At 41.2% G+C, this 24,231-nt stretch overlaps 1 protein-coding gene across 4 annotated transcripts in view; it reads left to right on the forward strand.

The window, feature by feature from the left end:
- Positions 1–24,231, forward strand: part of STXBP4 (syntaxin binding protein 4) — a 259,435-nt gene that overhangs the window by 196,037 nt on the left and 39,167 nt on the right. For all 4 annotated transcript variants that reach the window (XM_073606628.1, XM_073606627.1, XM_073606626.1 and 1 more), the window contains exon 16: positions 17,851–17,908. In XM_073606628.1, the coding sequence (XP_073462729.1) occupies positions 17,851–17,908 (58 nt within the window). The remainder of the gene's footprint in view (positions 1–17,850; positions 17,909–24,231) is intronic.

The following is a 24,231-nucleotide window of genomic DNA, read 5'->3' on the forward strand; positions in this document are numbered from 1 at the left end:
CTCCATGGACACATATCCTGCTGCCTTTGTAGATTTACCTACATCCTCCCTTGCTGGAATCTGGAAATGGTTTGATTTGCATTCTGTTTAATAGCTGGTGTTTATACAACTTCCTTGTGAACCAACTTCTTATGAGATCGATTCACCTGTGTTCAACAACATTATATTTAATCTCACGGCCAGATTGCTCACCAACTTACATCACAAATATTTTAGTGGTATAAGAACTGTCCTTGTTTTAATGGATACTTCATCTTAGGATATTTTGTTACAACCTATTGATATTCTAACAGGGCTGGACTTCTTTAGTCTCCATTATACCCCATCATATATGGTAGATGTTTGAATGATGTGTATGAGTTGGTGTGTAGCCACGGCTCCTATATGTTTTTAATCACCCCCTGTGACAACGTTGTCCAATTTTTAATTGGTTTGTGGTAACCGTCTGTCTATATTGCTCTTTTTCACTTTTTTTATTTCAATTTGGTTCTTAATTTTGGTAATTATTAAAGCTGGTTTGTATTTACATTATTGTTCATTGTTGACCCTCTTTAGAGAATCCCTTTTCTCTTTGGTTTTTCTTATATGTAATTTAGGGCAACTTGAACTGCATACAGGCTTATGCCTGCATGATTGTTTTATACTCACCGGCTAAAGTGGCCATTTACTGATTTAACTAATAGGTTGATCCAGGCAATACCTCTGTTTTTTTGTCGACAATTATACTGACAACCTCCCTTTCCACTAGAGACTCTCCTCTTTTCCCAATACTGGGCAACCCAGCGTTCCCCTCTGGACTTGAACAATCAGAATATGAGGCACTTCTATCGGCGGGTCGGGATCATGCCTCGCATTTCTTAGATGGCAATCAGTGGCCTTCCATTCTATCGCTGATGAGTGGCACCGGCCACTTTCGACTTCCATTCTGGAAAACCATACGACTATACCACTTCCTGCATTTAATCGTCAATCCGGCTCAATTTAACCAGACCTTGACGACTTTCGAGGATTACTGTAGGGACAAAGGGGCTCTACCCCAAGTGCTATCTAAAACCTATGCTTTACTTAACTCCCCATCAAAACAACCTGACTTGTCTTTCCTGCAGAAGAAGTGGGAGCTTGACTTACAATGCTCCTTTACAGACGCCCAAAAACCAACTATAATCAGGTTCTCCCTAAAAAACATCTATATGTACGAAAATACAAGTATCTAACTATAAGATTTTGACTAGATGGTACTATACCCCTCAGTTATTACACAAATATTTCCCAACCACCAATGGCAACTGCTGGAGATGCCAGACGGACAGAGGGACGCTCCTCCACATCTTCAGGTCCTGCCCTCGGCTGTAACATTTCTGGACGACGGTTGAGACCGTTACCCAGAAATGTATGGATTACACGATTCCTAACGATCCAGCTTTCCTTCTACTCCACGCTACCACGATTCCGTCAAAAAGCTAGCAAAAATCAATAGTGAGGCATTTGTTGAACGCCGCTAAGTCCTGCATTCCCTTCATGTGGAAAAAAAAAGTACACCTCCGTCTATTGAGATGTAGTTGCTAAGAGTGGAGGAAATTAAAAAATTAGAAGACTTAGTTCTTACGGCCCAAAATAAACAGGAAAAACATTCTAAGGCATGGAAGCTCTGGAATATTTTTGTTTATTCTATCCGATGAAGGTGCATCCCTGCTTGGGTTATGAGGAAGGAATCACTACAGGTCCGACAGCTATGCAAAGTGGCGACGAGTTCACTGCCTCCGGGTTTACACCCCCCCTTTCTTTACCTACCCTCTCCCCCTCCCCTACCAACAATACTGTTTCTTTCTTGTTGTTCTCTGTAACCATTATGTTCTTCCCTTTTTATCCCTTCTGTTTCTTTTTTTCTGACCTAATCTTGGTCAGGGTTCAGGCAGTTCACTGGGGTCTTTAATTGTGGGGATATCGTGACCTTTCTCACTCAATGATTCATAATGTCAGTGTTATGTGTCACACAATGTCATTGACAATGATATCACAGATCTCATTGCTATTACTGATATGTGTTTTTCAGGCTAGACATAAAGTCTGCTGTTATCAAAGCAATTACGCATGTACATTTTCTGTTATGGTTGCCACTGAGCTGTACCTTCCCTGATTTGTTTTTAAAAACAATAAAAATGTCATATTTGAAAATTGGGCGAACGATTGTTCGGCTTTCCTCGATGTTTCAGAGCAAGTCAGAACTGAGGAAGGAAATAACGTACGAAAATTCTTGTGCAACAAAGGCTTTTTTTTGTTGTTGTTATTGTTTATTGTTTCTGATCACATGCAGTCTTTCATATCTGATTTTTTTTTTTCATACAAAAACAGTACACATTAAATGAAAATTGTTCGTTCTGTTCATGAGCAAGAAAAATTTTGGAGTTTGTCCCTTCGAGAATTTTTCCTTTCGAAAGTTTGGATCGGATGTTGGAAGTTGTGTACACACTTTACGAAAATCAAGCAATCGTATGGAATTTTTCTTTTGGAAGCTCCTGGGGCTCTCTGGAGAGTCGCCAATTATTTTATTATTGTCTTTTTGAGCTTATAACAATCTTGTAGTTATTGCTTAAAAATAATGACATCCCAGTAAATTAAAACAGACCCCCCCTTCCCAAAACAAAAAAAAAAACAGTGGCATGCAGCCCTGCAGATAGAACAATAGACACTGTACGATGTCATTTACCAAACCTACTTTTGAAATAAACTCAGTTACTCTTTGACCTCTCCCTAGGCAAAAGGTGAAATAGACAGGGCCTTCCAGCTGCCTCCTTAGAGGGCTATGTCTCCAGTACCTTCGGAGCAATTCTCAAAGCTGAAATGTTGAAAGGTTGGCAGCTGGGCATGGGAGCTATTCATAGATCAATTCGCAAATTCTCAATATATGCAAAGCATTCTTTGATTGGACGAGGAAAATTAAAATTTAAAGGAATTGCAAAGGGATCCCGGAATGGCGCCCATGCAGACCTCCTGTGTACACAGTGCGGCAGGGTGTAAAAACTGCCATGCCTATAAATAAATCGCTTTAATACGGGACACATTTACCCCCCTTTCTGTCCAGGCCAATTTTCAATATCCTCATATAACTGGTGTGGCAGTGATTAGGGACACTGCCTGGTGAAAGTATGTAAAAAAAATAAATAAAAATAATTTTCTTTTTTTTTTTTTTTTTTTTTTTTTTTTAGGGCTGCGGAAATTAATGATTAATTCCTCGATTAATCGTTCATTTTTTTTGATCGATCAAAATTTTTTAGATTGGTAGGCTGCCTGCCCTCAGGTAGCTTTGGGCCATGCTGTGGCTGCAGCGCAGCGCTCCCTCCTCCTCCTCCTCCTCCACTATATGTCATACACAGTCTGCGGACATCTCCTGCTGTGTGTCTCTGAGCTGAGTGTGAAAACTTTGGCTGCGCTGTGAGAAAAGTCCCGCCCTCCTCCTAAATCAGCTCGTGTGATAGACGCAGTGTTCTGTCTATCACACGAGCTGATCTAGGAGGAGGGCGGGACTTTTCTCACAACGCGGCCAAAGTTTTCACACTCAGCTCCGAGACACACAGCGGGAGATGTCCGCAGACTGTGTAATCCAGGCCCAGGCACTGACTACAGTGAGGCTGAGATTATGGGCACAGTGAGACTGCATTATGGGCATGGTGAGACTGCATTATGGGAACAGTGAGACTGCATTATGGGCACGGTAAGTCTGAGATTATGGGTACGGTAAGGTTGCGATTATGGGCACACTAAGGCTGCGATTATGGGCATGGTAAGGCTGCGATTATGGGCATGGTGAGGCTGCAATTATAGGCACAGTAAGGCTGAGTTTATGACGTGTGACGTCCTAGCCATGGCCCGCTATGTCTGGCTTCGGCCGTTGCCATAACAACTGTGCTAAACCAGCTAAAAGTAGTTGGATCTGTATGTGCGTTATAATTAATCGAAATTAGTCGATTAAAAAAAAATCGATTAATCGAACACGAAAATTTAAATCAGTAACAGCCCTATTTTTTTTACATTTTTAACTTTTGCATACAGTGACCAGAGCATAGTAACACTGTACTGCTCAGTGGAGGTTATCGGGATTTTTTTTTTACACACTGATTGCTTAAACTTTGAATTTTACAGCTATAGGCAACCATTTTTTCTGAATGAAAATTATTCATGCAGTGTTTACTATATTGTAATTTGCTGTGATGGGCCACAGCTAATCACATGGTACAGATGGGCTGTGATTTGGCCCTGTCTGTACCATGTGATCACTGTGACCAATCACAGAGCTCATCACAATAGTACACAATGAAAGGCATGAACCAAAGCCTTTCATTGTGAACAGTTGTCATGTGATCTGCTGTGATTGGCCACAGTGATCACATGGTACTGGTAGCGGGTCGGTATAGTGATCTTTCATCGGCCGTGTCCGATGGACACAGCAGGTGACAGATCGGTCCGGAGCATGGCCCAATCCTTGGAGGACATCATATGACTCCTTCCCATTCTCCTCTTAGCTATTATATTCCTTCTAATTTATTTCTTGTTTTTCTAACCATTAATATTAGAACTTTTTTTTTCTTAAAGCGGTTGTATACCCGCAATTTTTTTTTTTTTTTTTAACCCTGTAAAGCAAAAGGCATAATGAGCTAGTATGCACCGCATACTAGCTCATTATGAAATACTTACCTTAGAACGAGGCGTCAGTATCTTACCTGGTCCACGCCGAGGGAGCTGTCATGTTGCCTCGGCGTGTCTTCCGGGTATCGCGGTTCCAGCGCTGTGAGTGGCTGGAGCCGCGATGTCATCACTCCCGCGCATGCACGCGGGAGATTTCTTACTCGGCAAGGTCCGGCAGCTGCCGGGCTTCAGCCGAGAATCCCCTGTGCGCATGCGCCGCTGCAGTCAGCGGCGCATAGCAAGGGGAATATCTCCTAAACCGTAAAGGTTTAGGAGATATTTTTTTTACCTACAGGTAAGCCTTATTATAGGCTTACCTGTAGGTAAAAGTAAAAAAAAAAGACTATACAACCGCTTTAATTTTGTTTTGAAAAATTGAAAAGAAAATGCCTTTATTTGTAAATAACTTATTGTTTATTAAGGTATGTATGTGTAATTTTAAACAGGGCAAATTATTTCATAAATTCTATGTTTTTTATCTACAGTAACATTTTTAAACTAACACAAATTAAAAGAAAAGTTTATTTGTTACATTTTTGTCTATGGATTGCATAAAAATAAAAATGTAAAAAAATTGCACAAACAATAGATATTGTATCTTACTTTGTTATCATAAGTGAGAAAGTTATTGGCAAATAAACAGAACCAAAGCAGAAATGTAAAAATAAAGGGTATGTAGGTGTAAGACCTGATGTGGTTTAAGTGTATACAAAGTTGTTGATTTTATTTATTTATTTATTTTTTTTTTAAGTTCGGGAGAATAACCCCCCAAATTTTACCTTTATATATTTTGTTTAAATATTGGGTTGACCAGGGTTGAAAGTGAGGTGAAATCTAAATTTTTAAGTTGTCACCAGAACAGGAATAGAGTGGAAATCATCCACCGGGGATGCCTTTTCTTGTAACAACTAGCATGGCTAGAGAACTGACCACGGTGTTCCCTCCTGCTTAGTGTGGTCAGTTTCTAATAGGAAAGCAGAGGGACTGGCGGGATTTCACACAAAGGAAGCAATATAAATAGAATATTTTTCCATACAAGTACATGGTACAGTAGGCACAGATCAGGAATATGAAATGCTAGGGTAACAAACACTTTAATGGATAGAATGCATTAAGGTAAAAAAAAAAGTGAGGCTTTAGAACCACTTTAATGTGTATGTATGGTCCAAATGTAAAATCATATATTCATTTCCACGTAGTATTTAAATGATTTCTAGCCTTCTCCTAATAATCTGAGCAATCTAAAACATTGTAAACTTACTTTATGAAGATACTCACACATTTACATTCTTGAACTCTGATGTCCTGTGAGTAGGCACTGCTGTGTCACACATTTCACAGAGCTGACCTTCTGAACTACAGAGGTGCTGAGAGGAGGAGTTTTTAAGAGGCGGAATCAGTACAGGAATCACTGCTTGCAGGCAGCAAGGTACCATGGGACATGTAGTTTCTAGAAATCGAAAGTAAACAGCTGGGGAGAAGCTGCAAAGCATGCAGGTAATCCAAGAAGTTGTAGAAAGAGATGGCCAGCAGACTTCTTCGCGAGCGTGGTATCTTCTCCTTGGCTTCCTCCAGGTGCCAGTCTTCGGCCATCTTGATTGGCTGATGTCACTCCCACTTATGCGCAGGAGTGCAGTTACTGTGCTATAATTCAGTCACTGTGATTCTGCATGTCTCTCCTGCAATAATGAACCTGTCTGCTTACTATTTTTTTTTTTTTTTTTTAGGCTTTAGTTCCACTTTGGGACTTTTGTGGTTGCAAATTTTTGAGTCCTAGACATTTTTATATTTCGGAGACCATTATGGTAGTTCTAGTGGAGCTAGACTCTAGAGCACAAATACAATGTTAGGTAACATTGCCTATGTTTGCCAAATTTTTGATAAAGTGAAGCCCCACCTTTTTCTGTTAAAGCCACACCCCCTTCATTCTGCTCTATTATTTTTCCCACTGTTGGAAAGCATGAATCGTAATTCTTGCATCTACCAAAATGCACCTTCTTTTGATAGATTACTGATAACGGATACTAAAGCAATAGCTGCCCAGTGTCACCATTTTGGTTATTGTTGCTATATATTTATAGCTGCAAGGCCAATCTGTTCATTTCAAATTAACTGCCTCCAGTTGTTTAATTACTTATAAGTTTTTAATATTTTTCTTAAAAGCCATTGGTAGTAATGAGTCATTTTGTTCTATAAATGCATGAAGGTTGATTGTGAAGCATGGAAGCCAAATGACGCGAAGCGACACTCTGCCGCTCACCTTCTCTCAATGTCAGACCTCAGCTGTTGCCATGGTGCTCTATATCAACGTTGGTAGCAGCACAATGCCTGTGATAAGTTCTAATGTTTATGTCTCTGCTGAGAAATTAAAGACTTTTTTTTTTAGAGGTCAGTCAAATATTTAGCAATAATTTAACTATAAATTTTCTTGTGTTGCTGGATTCATTCCTCAAGCCATTCCAGGCTAACAAGTAAATTATAGAAGCCAATAGGTGGAATGATTAGCTATTTGAATGCAAAAGTTTTATAAAGATTTTAGCCTGTAACATGGAAAAAAAGCTAGTCCTTTCTTCTAGTGCCCTCAAAGGGAATGTATAGTAGTTTTGTATACACTATAATACCAAAAGTATTGGGATGCCTGTCTTTACACGCACATGAACTTTAATGGCATCCCAGTCTTAGTCCGTAGGGTTCAATATTGAGTTGGCCCACCCTTTGCAGCTATAACAGCTTCACCTCTTCCGGGAAGGCTGTCCACAAGGTTTAGGAGTGTGTCTATGGGTATGTTTGACCATTCTTCCAGAAGTGCATTTGTGAGGTCAGACACTGATGTTGGAGAAAAGGCCTGGCTCGCAGTCTCCGCTCCAATTCATCCAAAAGGTGTTCTATCGGGGTTGAGGTCAGGACTCTGTGCAGGCCAGTAGACAAAAAAAGAATTGTTGCTCTACATAAAGATGGCCTAGGCTATAAGAAGATTTCCAAAACCCTGAAACTGAGCTGCAGCAAGGTGGCCAAAACCATACAGCGGTTTAACAGGACAAGTTCCACTCAGAACAGGCCTCGCCATGGTCGACCAAAGAAGTTGAGTACACGTGCTCAGCGTCATATCCAGAGGTTGTCTTTGGGAAATAGATGAATGAGTGCTGCCAGCATTTCTGCAGAGGTTGAAGGGGTGGAGGGTCAGTCTGTCAGTGCTCAGACCATACGTCGCACACTGCATCAGATTGGTCTGCATGGCTGTCATCCCAGAAGGAAGCCTCTTCTAAAGATGATGCAAAAGAAAGTCCGCAAACAGTCTGCTGAAGACAAGCAGACTAAGGACATGGATTACTGGAACCATGTCCTGTGGTCTGATGAGACCAAGATAAACTTATTTGGTTCACATAGTGTCAAGCTTGTTTGGCGGCAACCAGGTGAGGAGTACAAAGACAAGTCTTGCCTATAGTCAAAAAAAAACAAAAAGACCATGCGCTTACTCTCAATTGCAAGCAGCTAACACCGCAAATGGAAATTTTGCTAGTAAATCAAATATATATAAAATTGGTTAGCGCTAGTAATGATGAAGAAATACAAATGGATGTAAAATAAAATTATGCTGTTGACAAATACCTAAACCAGTCAGTGCATATCCATATAAGATGATAGGTCATTGAAAAAAATGTCCATCATAGTGTAAACAATTATAATCACCACGTGACAAAAGCAGCTAAAATGCTGACAGAAATGTCCCAAAATTGGATGAAGGTGCTCCAGAGACAATTGACCCAAGAGCTGGTGTATACCAAATGGATCACCCAAGTTCAGCGGCACTCTGAAGCATATGTTCTTGGAAGCCTTCAAAAAGAATCCAGTGTGGGGAAACATAGGATTGTGCAAATACCACCACCCAAGTGAATGGAGGCTTACCAGAGAGTTGGGACTCACAGAGCATATACTGTGCAAGTCAAACAGGCTTGAATTGCCAACTGGCAAGTACCAGGGGAGCCACAAAGGTGAACTGTAGATGGAATCCTGGTAGTTCCTTTACACAGAAATCTTCTCCATATAGAAGTCAAAAACGTCCTCGGACATAACCCACATAGAATGAAGAAGGGGCCATATAGTGTAATTCCATAAAAAACATATAGTTTATTCAAAGAGAAACACTTACATTTCAGTTGTATAAAAAGCGCTTGTATGTATAAAAATGGTGGCAGTGGAGTCCTCCCGATGCGTTTCATCACACAGGACTTCGTTTGGGGTACTTACCCACTACAGCCATGCTCCTTTATATAGATGCCAAGACCCCTATGATGAGAATCCAGCTCTTGAAAATCATTTAATTGTTACTTCCGGGTCCGTCAAAATGGCGGACCCGCGTGCGTTCCAGGCCTCTATATGGCTAGTTCATCCCCCTAGGGCATCGCAATGGTCACTTCCGGGTCCGTCAAAATGGCGGACCCGCGTGCGTTCCAGGCCTCTACACCGCCTGATTTATCCCAATAGGGCATCACACCACCAAGGCTGTGTGTCATTGCGGCCGGAAGTGTGGGCCCGACGTTATAGTTAAAACTGCGGAGTGCATGTCATCATGTACTCCGTAGAGTTTCGTAATGCGCATGCGCACAGAGCAGTGACGCGACTACGTCCTGGCGCGACTACGTCCTGGCGCATGCGCCCGGCGTGCCGCAACTCCCAAGTACAAGACAGATGACCCAGAGGGAGCCGCGCGCCGGACTGGAACAAACAAAACAAAAGAAACACAAGGAGGTGGATCCCGTGGTGAACAACAGCCCACCAGACCGGAAACCCCAGAGGAGTGTATGCAATAATTGTATTTTATAATCCGCGAGAAACATACTACAAAAATAATAAAAATATATTGAAGAAAAAAGGAAAAAAGAGATGGATTCTCCAAAGGTCACATGGCTCACTCTTTAACCCCTTGAGTATATGTACACAATCACGATAGCCATAAACAGTAAACCAAACATTGTATATGGAAAAATTATCTGAAATTCTACAACAATGTTTTAAACGAGAGAATGAGATAAGTCTTTGACAAAAATATGTACAACATAACATAAAGTAGTGTATATAGATCGCCAAACGGTAGGGGGCCGATATCCCACATGTATGTGTTAAGACTCATCTATGAAGGCATTAATGTCTACCTCAACATTCATACCTCGAGGAAAAAAAGTCTGCAGTTCATATGCCCAAAACATTTCAAGACGCGAGACCCCCCTTCAAGGCTGTGTGTCATTGCGGCCGAACGTCGGGCCCACACTTCCGGCCACAATGAAACACAGTCTTGGTGGTGTGATGCCCTATTGGGATACATCAGGCGGTGTAGAGGCCTGGAACGTACGCGGGTCCGCCATTTTGACGGACCCGGAAGTGACCATTGCGATGCCCTAGGAGGATGAACTAGCCATATAGAGGCCTGGAACGCACGCGGGTCCGCCATTTTGACGGACCCGGAAGTAACAATTAAATAATTTTCAAGAGCTGGATTCTCATCATAGGGGTCTTGGCATCTATATAAAGGAGCATGGCTGCAGTGGGTAAGTACCCCAGACGAAGTCCTGTGTGACGAAATGCGTCGGTAGGACTCCACTGCCACCATTTTTATACATACAAGCGCTTTTTATACAACTGAAATGTAAGTGTAGAATAAATTATTTACAAAAATGTGAGGGGTGTACTCACTTCACTTCCAAATAAAAGAACAATCAAGTAGCCCAATTTCAATTAAAAAAAAAAACAACAAATAGATATTAATTAGGTGTATTTTATGCAGTGGCAGGTATAAACAAAAAGACATTGTAAAAGAGGGTGGAGCAATCATAATATGTATGAATTACAGCACAAACAACAGTAAACAATCTACCACAGAAAGGCGATACAAAAATAATACTTCAGTATACAATAGTAACATCTGACAAAAAGATCTAAAAATAAAATAAAGGAGCAGAGACTGTGAAAATTAATATTTGTGTCATTCTCAAAACATTTGGCCATGGCTGTATTACTAAGCATATAAAATAAATAACATGTAAAGAAAGTGTATACAGAACCACGGCACATTCTTTTTAGTAGCCTTTCAAGGTTAAAACGTCCTAGTCCTCCACATTGCATCTGTTTATTTACTAAATAGATCACACTAAAGGTAGACAAGCCTCATCAATGTGCACAGTCACAAATGGTTCTTTCCCTTTTCTATTCTTTACCACTCGTAGCCTATGAATAGTGGAGAAATACAGGCCAAACCCCAGTTGCTGCCATTTTTCTTAAAGAATGGGAGTTCATCTCTCCTTTGTCATTGAAGAATTGTGTTACCAGGAACCTTCTGTCACCTAACCTATATATTTCTCCCTGTAGCTGTTGCTCTTCAAACAAACGCTAGTACGCTACTAATAATGCTTTGATTGAAAAATGGAACATCCTGTCATTATGTCATACATTAAAAAAAACACACAACCTTTTTATACAGTGTGGAGTATTATCGACTAGTCAGTAGGCGTCTTCTAGGCAAGATCTTGTGAATGAACAGAACATGCAGACCGCATACTGTGCTAAACTCTTATTTAGAAAAGATGTTCTCTCGAAATCCAACCATTACACCTCATCTAGGAATCAAACATTTTTCAAAATTGCTATGAGCAATTGTGTGTTTTTAGAAATATTTCAATGTCAATAGAAATATGGAAAATAAGGCTGCACAAAGGCCCCCAGTAACTGGAAAGTTCTGCCCATAAGCTCCTCCACTCAAAACTACTGGTGAGCAGACTGGAAACCAGACATATTGTGTACCCTTATTTAGAGTATAGAGGAAGTCAATAACCACATCCCAGAAGTAGCACATCTTTTCCCAAGTAGGGTTGACTGCGGGTGCTTTTAATGATTGCCAGCATTGGGGCCAATGTAAGGCATCATTGTATAAAAATTTTTGGGCACAAATGTTTGAAGCCTTACACTTCAGTTGCGATGGCTTGCTGGAAGCATCGCTGCTTGTCTCCCATAAGGACTTGTTTTTAATAGAAGTGCGCAAAGTGCTCTGGATGTGGACAGGAATGCCTGCCTCCCTTGTCTTTGAGGGACAACATATGCCGTTATCATCAAAGATATCACTGGAGGCCAGGGCAACCCCCATGCCTCAGCCTAAGAAGTCTGGGGAAAGGTTGGTTAAGTCTCTTCCCTCTCCTTCCCCCTACTTCTGGAGTAAGTACACCTAGGCCTTCCACATAGCCGGACTTCACAACAGAAAAAGTCCGATGGGAGCTTTTGAACGGACATTCCGACCGTGTGTATGCCCCATCGGACTTTTTCTGTCGGCATTTCTGACGGACTCAGGTATAGAACATGTTCTAAATCTTTCCGACGGAGTTTAGCCCGTTGGCAAGTCCACTTGTGTGTACGCGGCATAAGCCTGGTTCCCCAGCCACCCACAAGGTCTGGGGTAAAAAGCCTACCAGACCCTCAGAGAAGCCTTCATTGGCATAAAGGTGCTGGGCTACTATTTTACGTGTGGGGATGTTTTTACATTCTTTCAAGCTCTTGAATTGTTTTCCCTTCAAGCTTTTAGGTGCAGAGAATGTCCCTTCAGGATTACATGCAGTGCTCTCTTCAGCTCCCCCACTTCAACCTGTGCCACTGTACAGGTTATCAGACCTACCTCTGCCTCCTTGGTGTCTCCTGGGCTTAAATATCCTTGTTCTTGCTCCTGTGCTAGTTTGGTCTCAGAAGCTGAATCACAACTTGGCTGCTGTTCTCTTTCCCAGAGAAAATGTTTTATCTCTTTTGGGACATGTAAGTCCAACAGAAATGAATGGTATTCATCAGATCTGTCCTCACAGTCCCTCCCCAGAAATACCCTTGGAGTACCTAGGAAGTACTTAGGAAGCATACTTATGGATTACTGTACTTGCATGGCTCTGACTCACCCCTACACACTGAGATTTCTTCAGGGTGTTGACACCAGAGTTTACCCTAGTGCCTTTTCATGGCACCCCCATTATGGTGGAGAAAACAGCCGTCGTAGGCCCAAGTGAACAATGTTTTCTTGATGGTCTAAATGTTTTAGCAATTTGGCTGGATGTTTATCGCTGTCAGGAAGTTTGAACCAGAATGTTTCTTTGGTAGAAGAATCTACAGCAAATTCACTATCTTGTCCTTTGCTCTCATGTTGGGAATTACCCGTCTCTCGACAGAAGGTTGTTGAGTGGTCAACATCTTCAAGGCACCCCCTTTGTTCCAGTGTCTTCTCAGACTAACATGGTGCTTTCCTCTGCTTTTTGTGGATCAAGTTTGAGATGTCTGAATTATCTGCTCCTGAGGATTAAATTGTTCCCAACAATGCGGTTAGTTATCCAGATCTGGGGTTTAAGACAACTCCTCTTCCCACCTTCTGGAAGGTCTTGCCATTGAAGAACCCTTGTCTCCTGGTCTACTTTCTGGAGTTCCAGAACAAGTGGTTCATTCTACAGGGCAGAACCATAGAACAGAGAGTCACAAATGCTGGTGTGACCCTACCATCCAGGAGGAACAAGGGATCTTTCTGTGACGAGAGGTAGTTTGGAGCCTGACTTGCACAACACCTTGTGTACTAGCCTTGTTTACTGTAGTCATGGGGGACCAGCTTTTCCCAACTGGTAGCTTCTGGGCATGGGGGAGTGGCCCATGCACCAAGATGCAATCCAGATCCTGCATTGCAGGTTGTTGTGATGCATTGTTGGATCTGGGAAGCTAGGAGCAGCTCTAGTTCTGTGACTTTTTGAGGCTTCAGAATAGGCAAGGTATTTCAGCAGTTCTCCCTTAGTGCTACCCCTCAAGGGTGCCTTTGTCCTTGCAGATGGATGGGAGTTGAGCTTTGTCGTCCCCCCCCCCCCCCCCCTATCAAGTCTCCATTCCACCTTGCTAAATTTTTAGTGAGGAGATCTTCCTTCTATCCCCTGGCTAGTTCTTGTTTGGGAACTCCCTGTGTACCTTACCCTGTTTGGTCATGCTGACTCCCTGGGATCGAACTTTGGTTCTCTAGTTGGGTTCAGAACCCACAGCTACTCTCCTTGGAGGTACTTCAGAACTACAGCACTTTGCAAAAGTTTTATGCAGGTGTGAAAAATGCTGTAACCCTAGGTTCACACCTATGTGTTTTTTAGTGCATTTTGCAGTTTGCAGAAATGCATTACAGTCCATTTAACATGGTTTCCTATGGTACGCGTTCACATCTATGCGTTTTGCTACTGGTGCATTTTTGGAAAAGGACGGGGACTTTTTTTGTCCTTGTTTTGCGTGTAATAGACTTCAATGGAATCGTACCAGAAACGCAAGTGTTGTGTTTGTGATGCAATTTTCTATGTGTTTTGCGGTTTTATGTTTTTGTTTAAAACACTGTATAAAGCGGGTTGCTAAGGAGGGGGCCGGGAAGCTGGAAAAAAAATTGTTGGAAAAAAAATGGCGTGGGGTCCCACCTAGGTCAATACCAGGCCCTTCGGGTCTAGTATGGATTCGGAGGGGAACCCTCCCACACCAACATTTTTTTTTAAAAATGGTGTGGGTTGCCCCCAAAATCCATACCAGCCGGGATCTGGGGGCCCCCTTGTTAAAGGGGCTTCCAGATTCCGATAACCTACCGCCCGCAGACCCTGACAACCACATGGTTGTTGGGAAGAGGCCCTGGGGCAAGGTGCTTTGGGGTGGGGGCGTAGAGCCCCCCCTGCCCCAAAGCACCCCCCCTCATGTTGAGGGCATGTGGCCTGGTATGGTCCAGGAGGGGGGGGCTCACTCGTCCCCTCTCTTTCCTGACCTGTCCCCTCTGAATCCATACTATACCCGAAGAGCCTGGTATGGACGTGGTGGGGGACCCCGAGCAGTGCACATTGAGGAAGATTTGTGAAGAGGCACTTCTTACCCTCCAAAAATAGCTTCAATTCACACTGCACATGTGTGAACCCAGCCTAATCCTTTCTTGACCAGAGGCAGTAACGAATGTAAGACCTAAGATATCTGTAGAGACTATTGGTAATAAATTATCCTTGTTTCTGATTTTTCTTTTTTTTTTCGTGTCTAGATTTAATTCTTTTGATCTAATTCAGCCCTGAGGAAGGGAGACTTTTTCAACCCCCAAAATGCATCTACTGTTCCTTGGTGATCTTAAATATCATTCTAAACATTTATACATAGAGTGATGCTTTTCTGTCCTTTTTCCTTTGCCCATTAAATAGATGGCACCACAGATGAACACTGCAGGTTGAAGATAGCCTACAGTCTTTATGTGATCACTATGTCAGATCAGACATAGCAATCATTTGATCAGGAGCCACTCTAATTGGTTCTAACTTGTCAGTGGGGGTGTTGGCTGGCAATTTCAGCCAACATTAGGAGCCAACAGTCATGTGAAATATTGGCTGCTGGCTCTTATTGGGGAGGATGTTTAGTGTACAAATGTATACTACGCAAGAAGAAAGAAAAACCTTTTTTTTTTAACTTACGTTAATGGTAAAAAAAGAAAGGGAAATTACGCCGGCTGTCATTAGTTGATCCAAACTGGCGCGGAAATATTTAACAAATGATAATGGTGCCTACCTAAAGGGAACAGCATTCTATGTTCAGATTGTAGAAATTAACATTCTATTTGCCCCCTGATGAAGACTCTTTGAAGTTGAAACGAGTCAACACTTCCATGCTTTATATAAAAAAAGGTTGTTGATTTTCTTATTGTCACATGACTACAATATTCAGTGGTCTGCTCTTAAAATATGTAATTTTGTATGATATGGTCTTGTTTTTTAAATGTTTTGTATCAATAAAATGAGAAATCATTTTTTTTCATTTTGTCGCGTTTGGTGCCTTTAAAAATCCCATCCAAAAAAAAAAACATTTCCAACATTCTAGGCAGAATCTGCACAAGGCACTCATCCTACTGACTGTAAGTTATGTTGTGCTCATCTTTGTGTTTTTTTTTTTTATTTAGGCTGCACTTAGGCTTTAATGTTTTTTAATGTTTTTTTTTAAAATAACCTTTCCTTTTCCGTCAGCAGTGCTGTAAATTTCTGTAAAATTCAATGCAATATGGCAGCCTGGAAAGGTTCTGTACACAGTTGGTGTATAGAATGAAAAAAAAAATTATGTGATTGGATCACTCATTTTTCAAGATGTCTGCTCTAAGGTCAGATCTTAGACACCCCTATAATAAAAAATGTAAGTATTTAGCGAGGTACTCTTCATGGGTTAATCATTTCTAAAGGGATGCATACACTGCTGATTGCCTCATTAGAACACAGAAAGTGCATCAGCTAAATATAATGAACCCAGTCACTCCCATTCAGAATAAGTATGTGTTCAGTTCAGTGAAGCAAAGAGCTATTTCTTCACAGCAACAAAAGGTAGGATCCTGCTACAAAGGTTGCTAATAATCCCAGCAATGTACATTATTCACCCAGAGGGGATTGCTTTTTTTTCTCAACAAAAGTGGGGTTATTCTTTAAGTCATGTTCTCTGAAGTTTGTCTATTTTCTCTTTTACCATTCTGTAGGTTGAAGGAACGAACATTCAAAATAAATAACTCCACTACATTAAAACCCAAGCACAGTCGTAGTTCATGAGCGGCAACTGGATACATTTAACACAATTCCAAGGACGCATCTCTCGTTCTGTTAAAATGGTTTAAATCAGGAGAGGAAAAAAAGTTTTCACTTTAATAATACCATAAAAATGAAATGTTTGTTCTTAACAAGGCTCGGTATTTCTGTTACTGCTGGAAGAGAAATAACCTCTAGTTTGCAATTTGTGTATCACGACCCCCTGAGTTCAGTTCATAAAAAGAAAGCATTTAAAAACCTTTTTCAAATATTGCCTGGCTAATTTTGCAGCATGACGTGTACGAGTAAGTGAGGTTGAAAGAAAGACGCAAGTCCATCAAGTCCAACCTATGTGAATTGAGGCAAAGCGCGAAAGTCAGTTATAAATGTGGGAAGCAAATCACAATGAAGTCCAGTGTAAGCTAAGGTGCCACATCCCCAATATACAAGATAAAATAAAAAAATAAATCCCCATAATTAAGCGCCAGGGGCAGAGTGAAATTGTTAAAGTGGTTGTAAAGTCAGAAGTCTTTTCATCTTATTGGATTCTATGCATTAAGATAAAACACCCTCTGTGTGCAGCAGCCCCTCTAATACTTAGTGACACTAAAGGTTAGTTTTTTTTTTTGTTTTTTTTAAATATAAAACATATACTTACCTCCACTGTGCAGCTCATTTTGCATAGAGTGGCCCCGAACCTACTCTTCTGTCCTGGGGTCCCTCGGCGGCTCTTGAGGCTCCTTCCCAAATCAGATAGCCCCCTGGTAGAAGCGCTCTCCCGGGGGGTTACCTTGCGGGCGCGCTCCTGAGTCTAGCATTTGGCGTCCATAGAGGCCGAATGCAGGACTTGGGCCCCCCCCCCAACTCTCACGTCATTGGATTTGATTGACCGCAGCGGGAGCCAATGGCTGCGCTGCTATCAATCTATCCAATCAACAGCCGAGAACCCCGGGCAGAGAGACTAAAAAGAAAGAATTAAGGTGAAAAACACGAACCTTTACAACCTTTAACTGAGCCCCATTTCGATCCAGCGATGTGCACGAGTGCCTCGGCCGTCTGGGACTTTTCCCTTTTGGTTGGCTAAGGCACAGCAGTGGCGCCATTGGCGCCCACTGCTGTCAAAGTCAGTTAGCCAATGAGGATAGCGAGGGGGCGGGGCCAACCCACAGCTCTGTGTCTGAATGGACACAGGGAGCTGTGACTAGGCTCGGGTGGCCCCATAGCAAACTGCTTGCTGTGAGGACACTTGACAGGATGGGAGGGACCAGAAACTCAGACGAGGGACCTGAGAAGAGGAGGATCGGGGCTGCTCTGTGCAAAACCAACTGCAACAGAGGAGGTAAGTATAACATGCTTCTTATTTTTAAATTAAAAGAAATGAGACTTTAATATCACTTTACTTCTGAAGCCCATGTACCTGGACTCTTGTAATAATTTAAGGAGGAATATTCAAATTATTGTGAACGAGAATAAATGACTGGTTCTCTTTAAGATACATCCTTTAACGGAGACGCTCCTCCGGCGCTGTTAAGCAAGATGACCGCATACCTCCATTTTCCTGGGAGCATTCCTGATCAATGTGTCTTTATGTCTGTTCTCTCTACAGGCCTCCCTTATGGATGGGAAGAAGCTTACACAGCAGATGGTATCAAGTACTTTATCAAGTGAGTAGTTGTGTTAAGCAGTGTAAGCAGTTTGACTCACATCTGGTTGGGAATAGCAATAGCTAGAAAATGCAGAGAACACAGTACAAAGTACGAGGAGGAGGAGGACACTTGGAGGTCCAAATTCGGAATTGGTATACAGGCAATACTAGCAAACGTGTTCCCGAGTGGTAGAGATAAAGACAATACTGCGCTGCTATTTAATTAATGGACAGATACAGTATATGTACATTTGTATAGTAGCTATATTTGGAGAGGGGGGAGGGGATATTATAAAATATTTTATTTATATACAGTAGACTATTAACCACTTAAGCTCTGGAAGGTTTTACCCCCTTCATGACCATGTTTTGCTACTTTAACTGATCATGCGGTCATGCAACGCTGTACCCAAATTAAATTTTTAATCTTTTTTTGGGGGGGGGGGGATTATTTTTATTCAACATTTTTATAAACAGCACAGACAGTACAAAAAAACACCCCCCCCCCCTCCTTACAGTGCAATGTTCCATAAAGTGCCGGAGCACAAGTAGGACTAATAACCCTTGTAGCAAAATATGCAGTAAAATAGAACAGTATTAACCAGATACCCAAGTAGGATAAATAGAGCTTTCTTTTGGTGGTACTTGAATTTAAGGCAAAATGTATTCTGCTATAGATGAAATTTATATCTTTTTTTCACACAAATAGAGCTTTCTTTTGTTGGTATTTGATCATCCTGGTTATTTATATATAGATAGATAGATAGATAGATAGATAGATAGATAGATAGATAGATAGATAGATAGATAGATAGATATATGGAGAGATCTATATCTGTATTGAGATATACAGTTGTGCTCATAAGTTTACATACCCTGGCAGAATTTATGATTTCTTGGCCATTTTCAGAGAATATGAATGATAACACAAAAACTTTTCTTTCACTCATGGTTAGTGTTTGGCTGAAGCCATTATCAATCAACTGTGTTTCCTCTTTTTAAATCATAATAACAACAAAAAATACCCAAATGACCCTGATAAAAAGTTTACATACCCCAGTTCTTATTACCGTGTATTGCACCCTTTAACATCAATGACAGCTTGAAGTCTTTTGTGAGATTTATGGATGAGGCTCTTTATCTTCTCAGATGGTAAAGCTGCCCATTCCTCTTGGCAAAAAGCCTCCAGTTCCTGTAAATTCTTGGGCTGTCTTGCATGAACTGCACATTTGAGATCTCCCCAGGGTGGCTCAATGATATTGAGGTCAGGAGACTGAGATGGCCACTCCAGAACCTTCACTTTATTCTGCTGTAGTCAATGACAGGTCAACTTGGCCTTGTGTTTTGGATCATTGTCATGTTGGAATGTCCAAGTACATCCCATGCACAGCTTCCTGGCTGATGAATGCAAATGTTCCTCCAGTATTTTTTGATAACATACTGAATTCATCTTGCCATCAATTTTGACTAAATTTCCTGTCCCTTTGTAGCTCACACATCCCCAAAACATCAGCGATCCACCTCCGTGTTTCACAGTAGGAATGGTGTACATTTCATCATAGGCCTTCTTGACTCCTCTCCAAATGTAGCCTTTCTGGTTGTGGCCAAAAAGCTCAATTTTAGTCTCATCACTCCAAATTACTTTGTACCAGAAGGTTTGAGGCTTATCTCTGTGCTGTTTGGCGTAGTGTAAGTGGGATACTTTGTGGAACTTGCATGGTAATGACTTTCTTCTGGCGACTCGACAATGCAGCCCATCTTTCTTCAAGTGCCTCCGTATTGTGCATCTTGAAACAGCCACAGCACATGTTTTCAGAGAGTCCTGTATTTCACCTGAAGTTATTTGTGTGTTTTTCTTTGCATCCCGAACACTTTTCCTGGCAGTTGTGGCTAAAATTTTAGTTGGTTTACCTGACCGTGTTTTGGTTTCAACAGAACCCCTCATTTTCCACTTCTTGATTAGAGTTTGAACACTGCTGATTGGCATTCTCAATTCCTTGGATATCTTTTTATACCCCTTTCCTGTTTTATACAGTTTATCTACCTTTTTCCACAGATCCTTTGACAATTCTTTTGCTTTCCCCATGACTCAGAATCCAGAAACGTCAGTGCAGCACTGAATGAATGATGCAAGGGTCTGTCAGGAGACCAGAAACACATTTACCTTTTATACACACAGACTAATTACAAGCAAACAGATCACAGGTGAGGATGGTTACCTTTAATAGCCATTCAAACCCCTTTGTGTCAACTTGTGTGCATGTTATCAGGCCAAAATCACCAGGGTATGTAAACTTTTGATCAGGATCATTTGGGTAGTTTCTGTTGTCATTATGATTTAAAAAGAGTAAACACAGTTGATTGATAATAAATGGCTTCAACCAAACACTAATTATAAGTGAAAGAAAAGTTTTGTGTTATCATTCATCATATTCTCTGAAAAATGGCCAAGAAATCATAAAATCTGCCAGGGTATTTAAACTTATGAGCACAACTGTGTGTGTGTGTGTGTATATATATATATATATATATATATATATATATATATATATATATATATATATATATATATATATATATATATATATATAAATCCGAAAATTAAAAAAAAAAAACAATACTCTTTACTTTTTGCTATAAAACATATCCAATAAAAAATCGAATTTGTTCATAAATTTAAGCCTAAATGTATTGTCTTTGGGTAAAAAAAAATAGTAATGGCGGTGATCAGCGACTTATAGTGGAGCTGGGATAGTGCGGCAGGCAATCTCACACTAACATACAGTGGGTGGGAGGTAGACAAACTGACTGACATCACTAGTGACATTAATACAGGGATCAGTGATAATACTATACACTCTCACTGTACTAATTACACTGGCTGGAAAGGGGTTAACATCAAGGGTTAATGTGTGCTGCTTTTTACTAAAAATATGTTTGTTTTTTCTCCCTGCTTTGCAGGGAATAGAAGGGAAATCTCTCTAATGAGACACACATGTAAAAAAAAAAATCAGACGGTGGTATAATCCTTCCTTGCTCTATCCACAATGAAAACAAGTTTTGCCTATAGTATAAATACCTGAGTTTCACCTGTATCAGCCTCTTGCAGTCCCTGTACAGTAGTGGAGAATTGGGTTGAATGAATCATGATGGCCATCAGAATGAGGACATGTAGCGTTAGGAAATTAAAAAAAAAAAAGTACTGTGAGGGAAATCGTGTGGTTGAAAGTGAATATTGCAGCAAAAGCTGGTTTTGTTTTTTTCTTTTTAATGGGCTATTTTAATTTGTATCTTGTTGTTTTTGTCTGGCATCCTGCTTTCAGCAAAACTGACCTGGACTAAAAATAATTGCTTAAAGTGGATACTTACCTCTGCCTGCACTGTTGAGTGCCAACTATTTCTGTGTTCTTATCTTAATGTTACATTAACAATTTATAGAAAACATTTTTTTTTTTTTTTTTTATTGTGTCCTTGTTGGTGACATTTTCCATTATTTCCTTTCAAGACAGGTAGTAACATGAAATCTCTCCAATACAAACAAAATAAATTAACCCATTTTTAGTAACGAGAAAGAGATTGAACTTATTTTATTTTTTATTAAAACAGATTTTTTATTAAAACAGATTTAATTTTTTTGCCATTTTTTGCTAAACTAAATTAAAATGAAAGTCTAAAAGAAATCTTTAAACAGTAGCTGCAGAAAATAGGAGCACTGTGATGTAAGGAATAGATATACTTGTAATGGAAGTACGGCATGTCTGGATCGTGGTGGGGAAAAAAAAGGTTGAAAACTTGTGAAACGATGAGAGACTAATGAAAAGAGGACTAAAAATCACAATGATAAAATAAAAATGGGTATCCAGAGTACAATTGTTTCTCAAAGCACCAAAGATGATTGCAGCTCAGGTCTCGAGTCTTAGTGCACATATTAAAAAGCAAACAGAAGAGGGCACCGCCACCTAAGTGTAAACCATTTATTAAGGAGTATTAAAAAGTTAAAATTGCACACATTTCATAAATATAGTAGTAAGTATATCAAAAAATCTGGATGGGAACACTCTGAGAAGTCTTTCCTTTTTCCTTTTCTCCTGGCTTGACAAACCCAGATAGCAAGGATAACTTGCCACAAATTTGTGGCAGTGTTGAATTGTAAGTCTGTTAACTTCTGCAAATTTTCCCTGGCAAGTTATACACTTGCAGAGCACTTGAAACACAATATCTAGTTGACACTTTTCCAATTTGTAGCAAGTCACTAGCAAGAGTAAAAGTGCCATGGTGAGTTTGTGGTGGGATGACTATTGCACAACATAACTGAACCAGAACTTGCAGAATGTTTGCAAAGAAAGTTGATCTGGAGTCATGCAATGTGGACTTGCTGCAATTGTGCAACAAACGTGTGAAGCCTGGTAAGTCTAGCAATAGCTTAGCAAGTCATTTTCAAACTTGCAGCTCAACTGCTTTCTATTAGGGAAGTGGCATGTCCAGCCTAGAAATGCATAGCCATGCCCCCCCCCCTGCTGACGTAGTGACGTCACCGATGAGGAATACCGAGTGGACCAGAGAGCTGCCGTAGCAGAGTTGCTTCCGTTCCAGCATTGACAGATACCATCTTCCCCCTCCAGCACCTTCCAGGCATGACTCTGCTTTTACCCGGCCGCCTCTCTGCTAATGTAAAGGTTACCCACAGAATGTTCCCATCTGGACTTGGTGATATTCCGGCTACTATATTTATGCAGTGAATGCAATTTTAAATTTTTAATTAACTTTAAAGTCGTTGTAAAGGCTCACGTTTTTCTGTCTTCATGCATTCTGTGTGCAGTTCTCCTCCTGCACTCCCCCAGTACTTACCTGAGCCCCATTTCTATCCAGCGATGTACATGAGAGCAGTGGCTTTCCCGGGTCTCTTCCTCCTCATTGGCTAAGACAGCAGCCATTTACTTCTGCCACTGTCAATCATAGCCAGTGAGCCAATGAGGAGAGAGCAGGGGTGGGGCTGTGCTGCACTTTGTGTGTGGATGGGCACAGAGTAGCGGCTTTCTATGTGGGCACTCAGCAGGTGGGAGGGGTCAGGATCGCCGGTGGAGAACCCAAGAAGAGGGGGATCAGGGCTGCTCTGCGCTTAACCATTGCACAGAGCAGGTAAATACGACATTTTATTTTTTTTTTAATCGCCTTTAATATCACTTTAAAAAATTATTTACACTTAGGTGGTGGTGCCCTCCTCTGTTTTTTTTTTTCTTTTTTTTTCCTTTTTTTTTAAGATGTCAATGTCTACCTCTCCTGCCTGCTTTCTGTGCAGCATATAGCACAGTGGCGGCCTGCCCATAGAGGGTGCAGGGGCGCTGCCCCCCTAAAGAGCTACTCATTATTAAAAAAAACATTTTAAAGATTTAAAAAAAAAATACTGGCCCTTTAAGTGTGTGTGGGACGCCGGACACACAGGTGTATGGGAAGAATGACATGCTGCGATCACTGGAAAAAAAAAAAAATGGCCCTTTAAGTGTGTGCAAGGCGCCGGACACACAGCTGCTATGGGAAGCATGACGTGTTTGCAATCACATGATTGCAAACAAGAAGCTCTATTGGCTTCCTTTAGAAAGTCCTTGGGGCGCTGAGCTCTGCGCCCCGAAACACTCCCTCTATAGCATTGTTCCTTGCTGTGGTAAGTGATTGGCGGGTCCTATGCCTTCAGTTCTGGTTTCTCTGACTCATCCCGGCCGGTCCGAAGGTGGATGGAAATCGACTTGCTGTGAGTGTGAGGGGTGGACTCTGATGGTGACATCTGATGTAAAGGGAGACTCTAATGGGGACATCTGAAGTAAAGGAGGACTGTGATGAGGATGCTTGATGTAAAGGGGGACTCTGATGGGGATGCTTGATTCAAAGGAGGACTCAGATGGGGACATCTGATGTAAAGGGGGACTCTGGGGACATCTGATGTAAGGGGGGACTCTGATGGGGACATCTGATGTAAAGGGGGACTCTGATGGGGATATCTGATGTAAGGGCCAGTTCACACCACATGCAGTCTAGTGCGTTTTTTATGCATCAAAAACACATGGAAAGTAGGTTATATGGTTTTCAATGGCATAATTCACACCAGTGCTTGCAGTAACAGTGCGTTCCAGGAAAAAAAAATAGAACATGTTGCATTTTTCCTGTACTGTACTGGAACACTGTAAAACACATCAAGAACGCACCAAACATGCACTAGAACACACATGTCCTTATTTAAGTTTTGAGAAAAAAGAGGGGGAAAAATGCACTGGACTGCATCGAAAACGCACCAAAAATGCACTGGAACACATCAAAAACGCGCATGCAGAAAAGCATCTGGAACGC

Source organism: Aquarana catesbeiana, linkage group LG12 (assembly GCF_042186555.1).
Source record: "Aquarana catesbeiana isolate 2022-GZ linkage group LG12, ASM4218655v1, whole genome shotgun sequence".
NCBI lineage: Eukaryota > Metazoa > Chordata > Amphibia > Anura > Ranidae > Aquarana > Aquarana catesbeiana.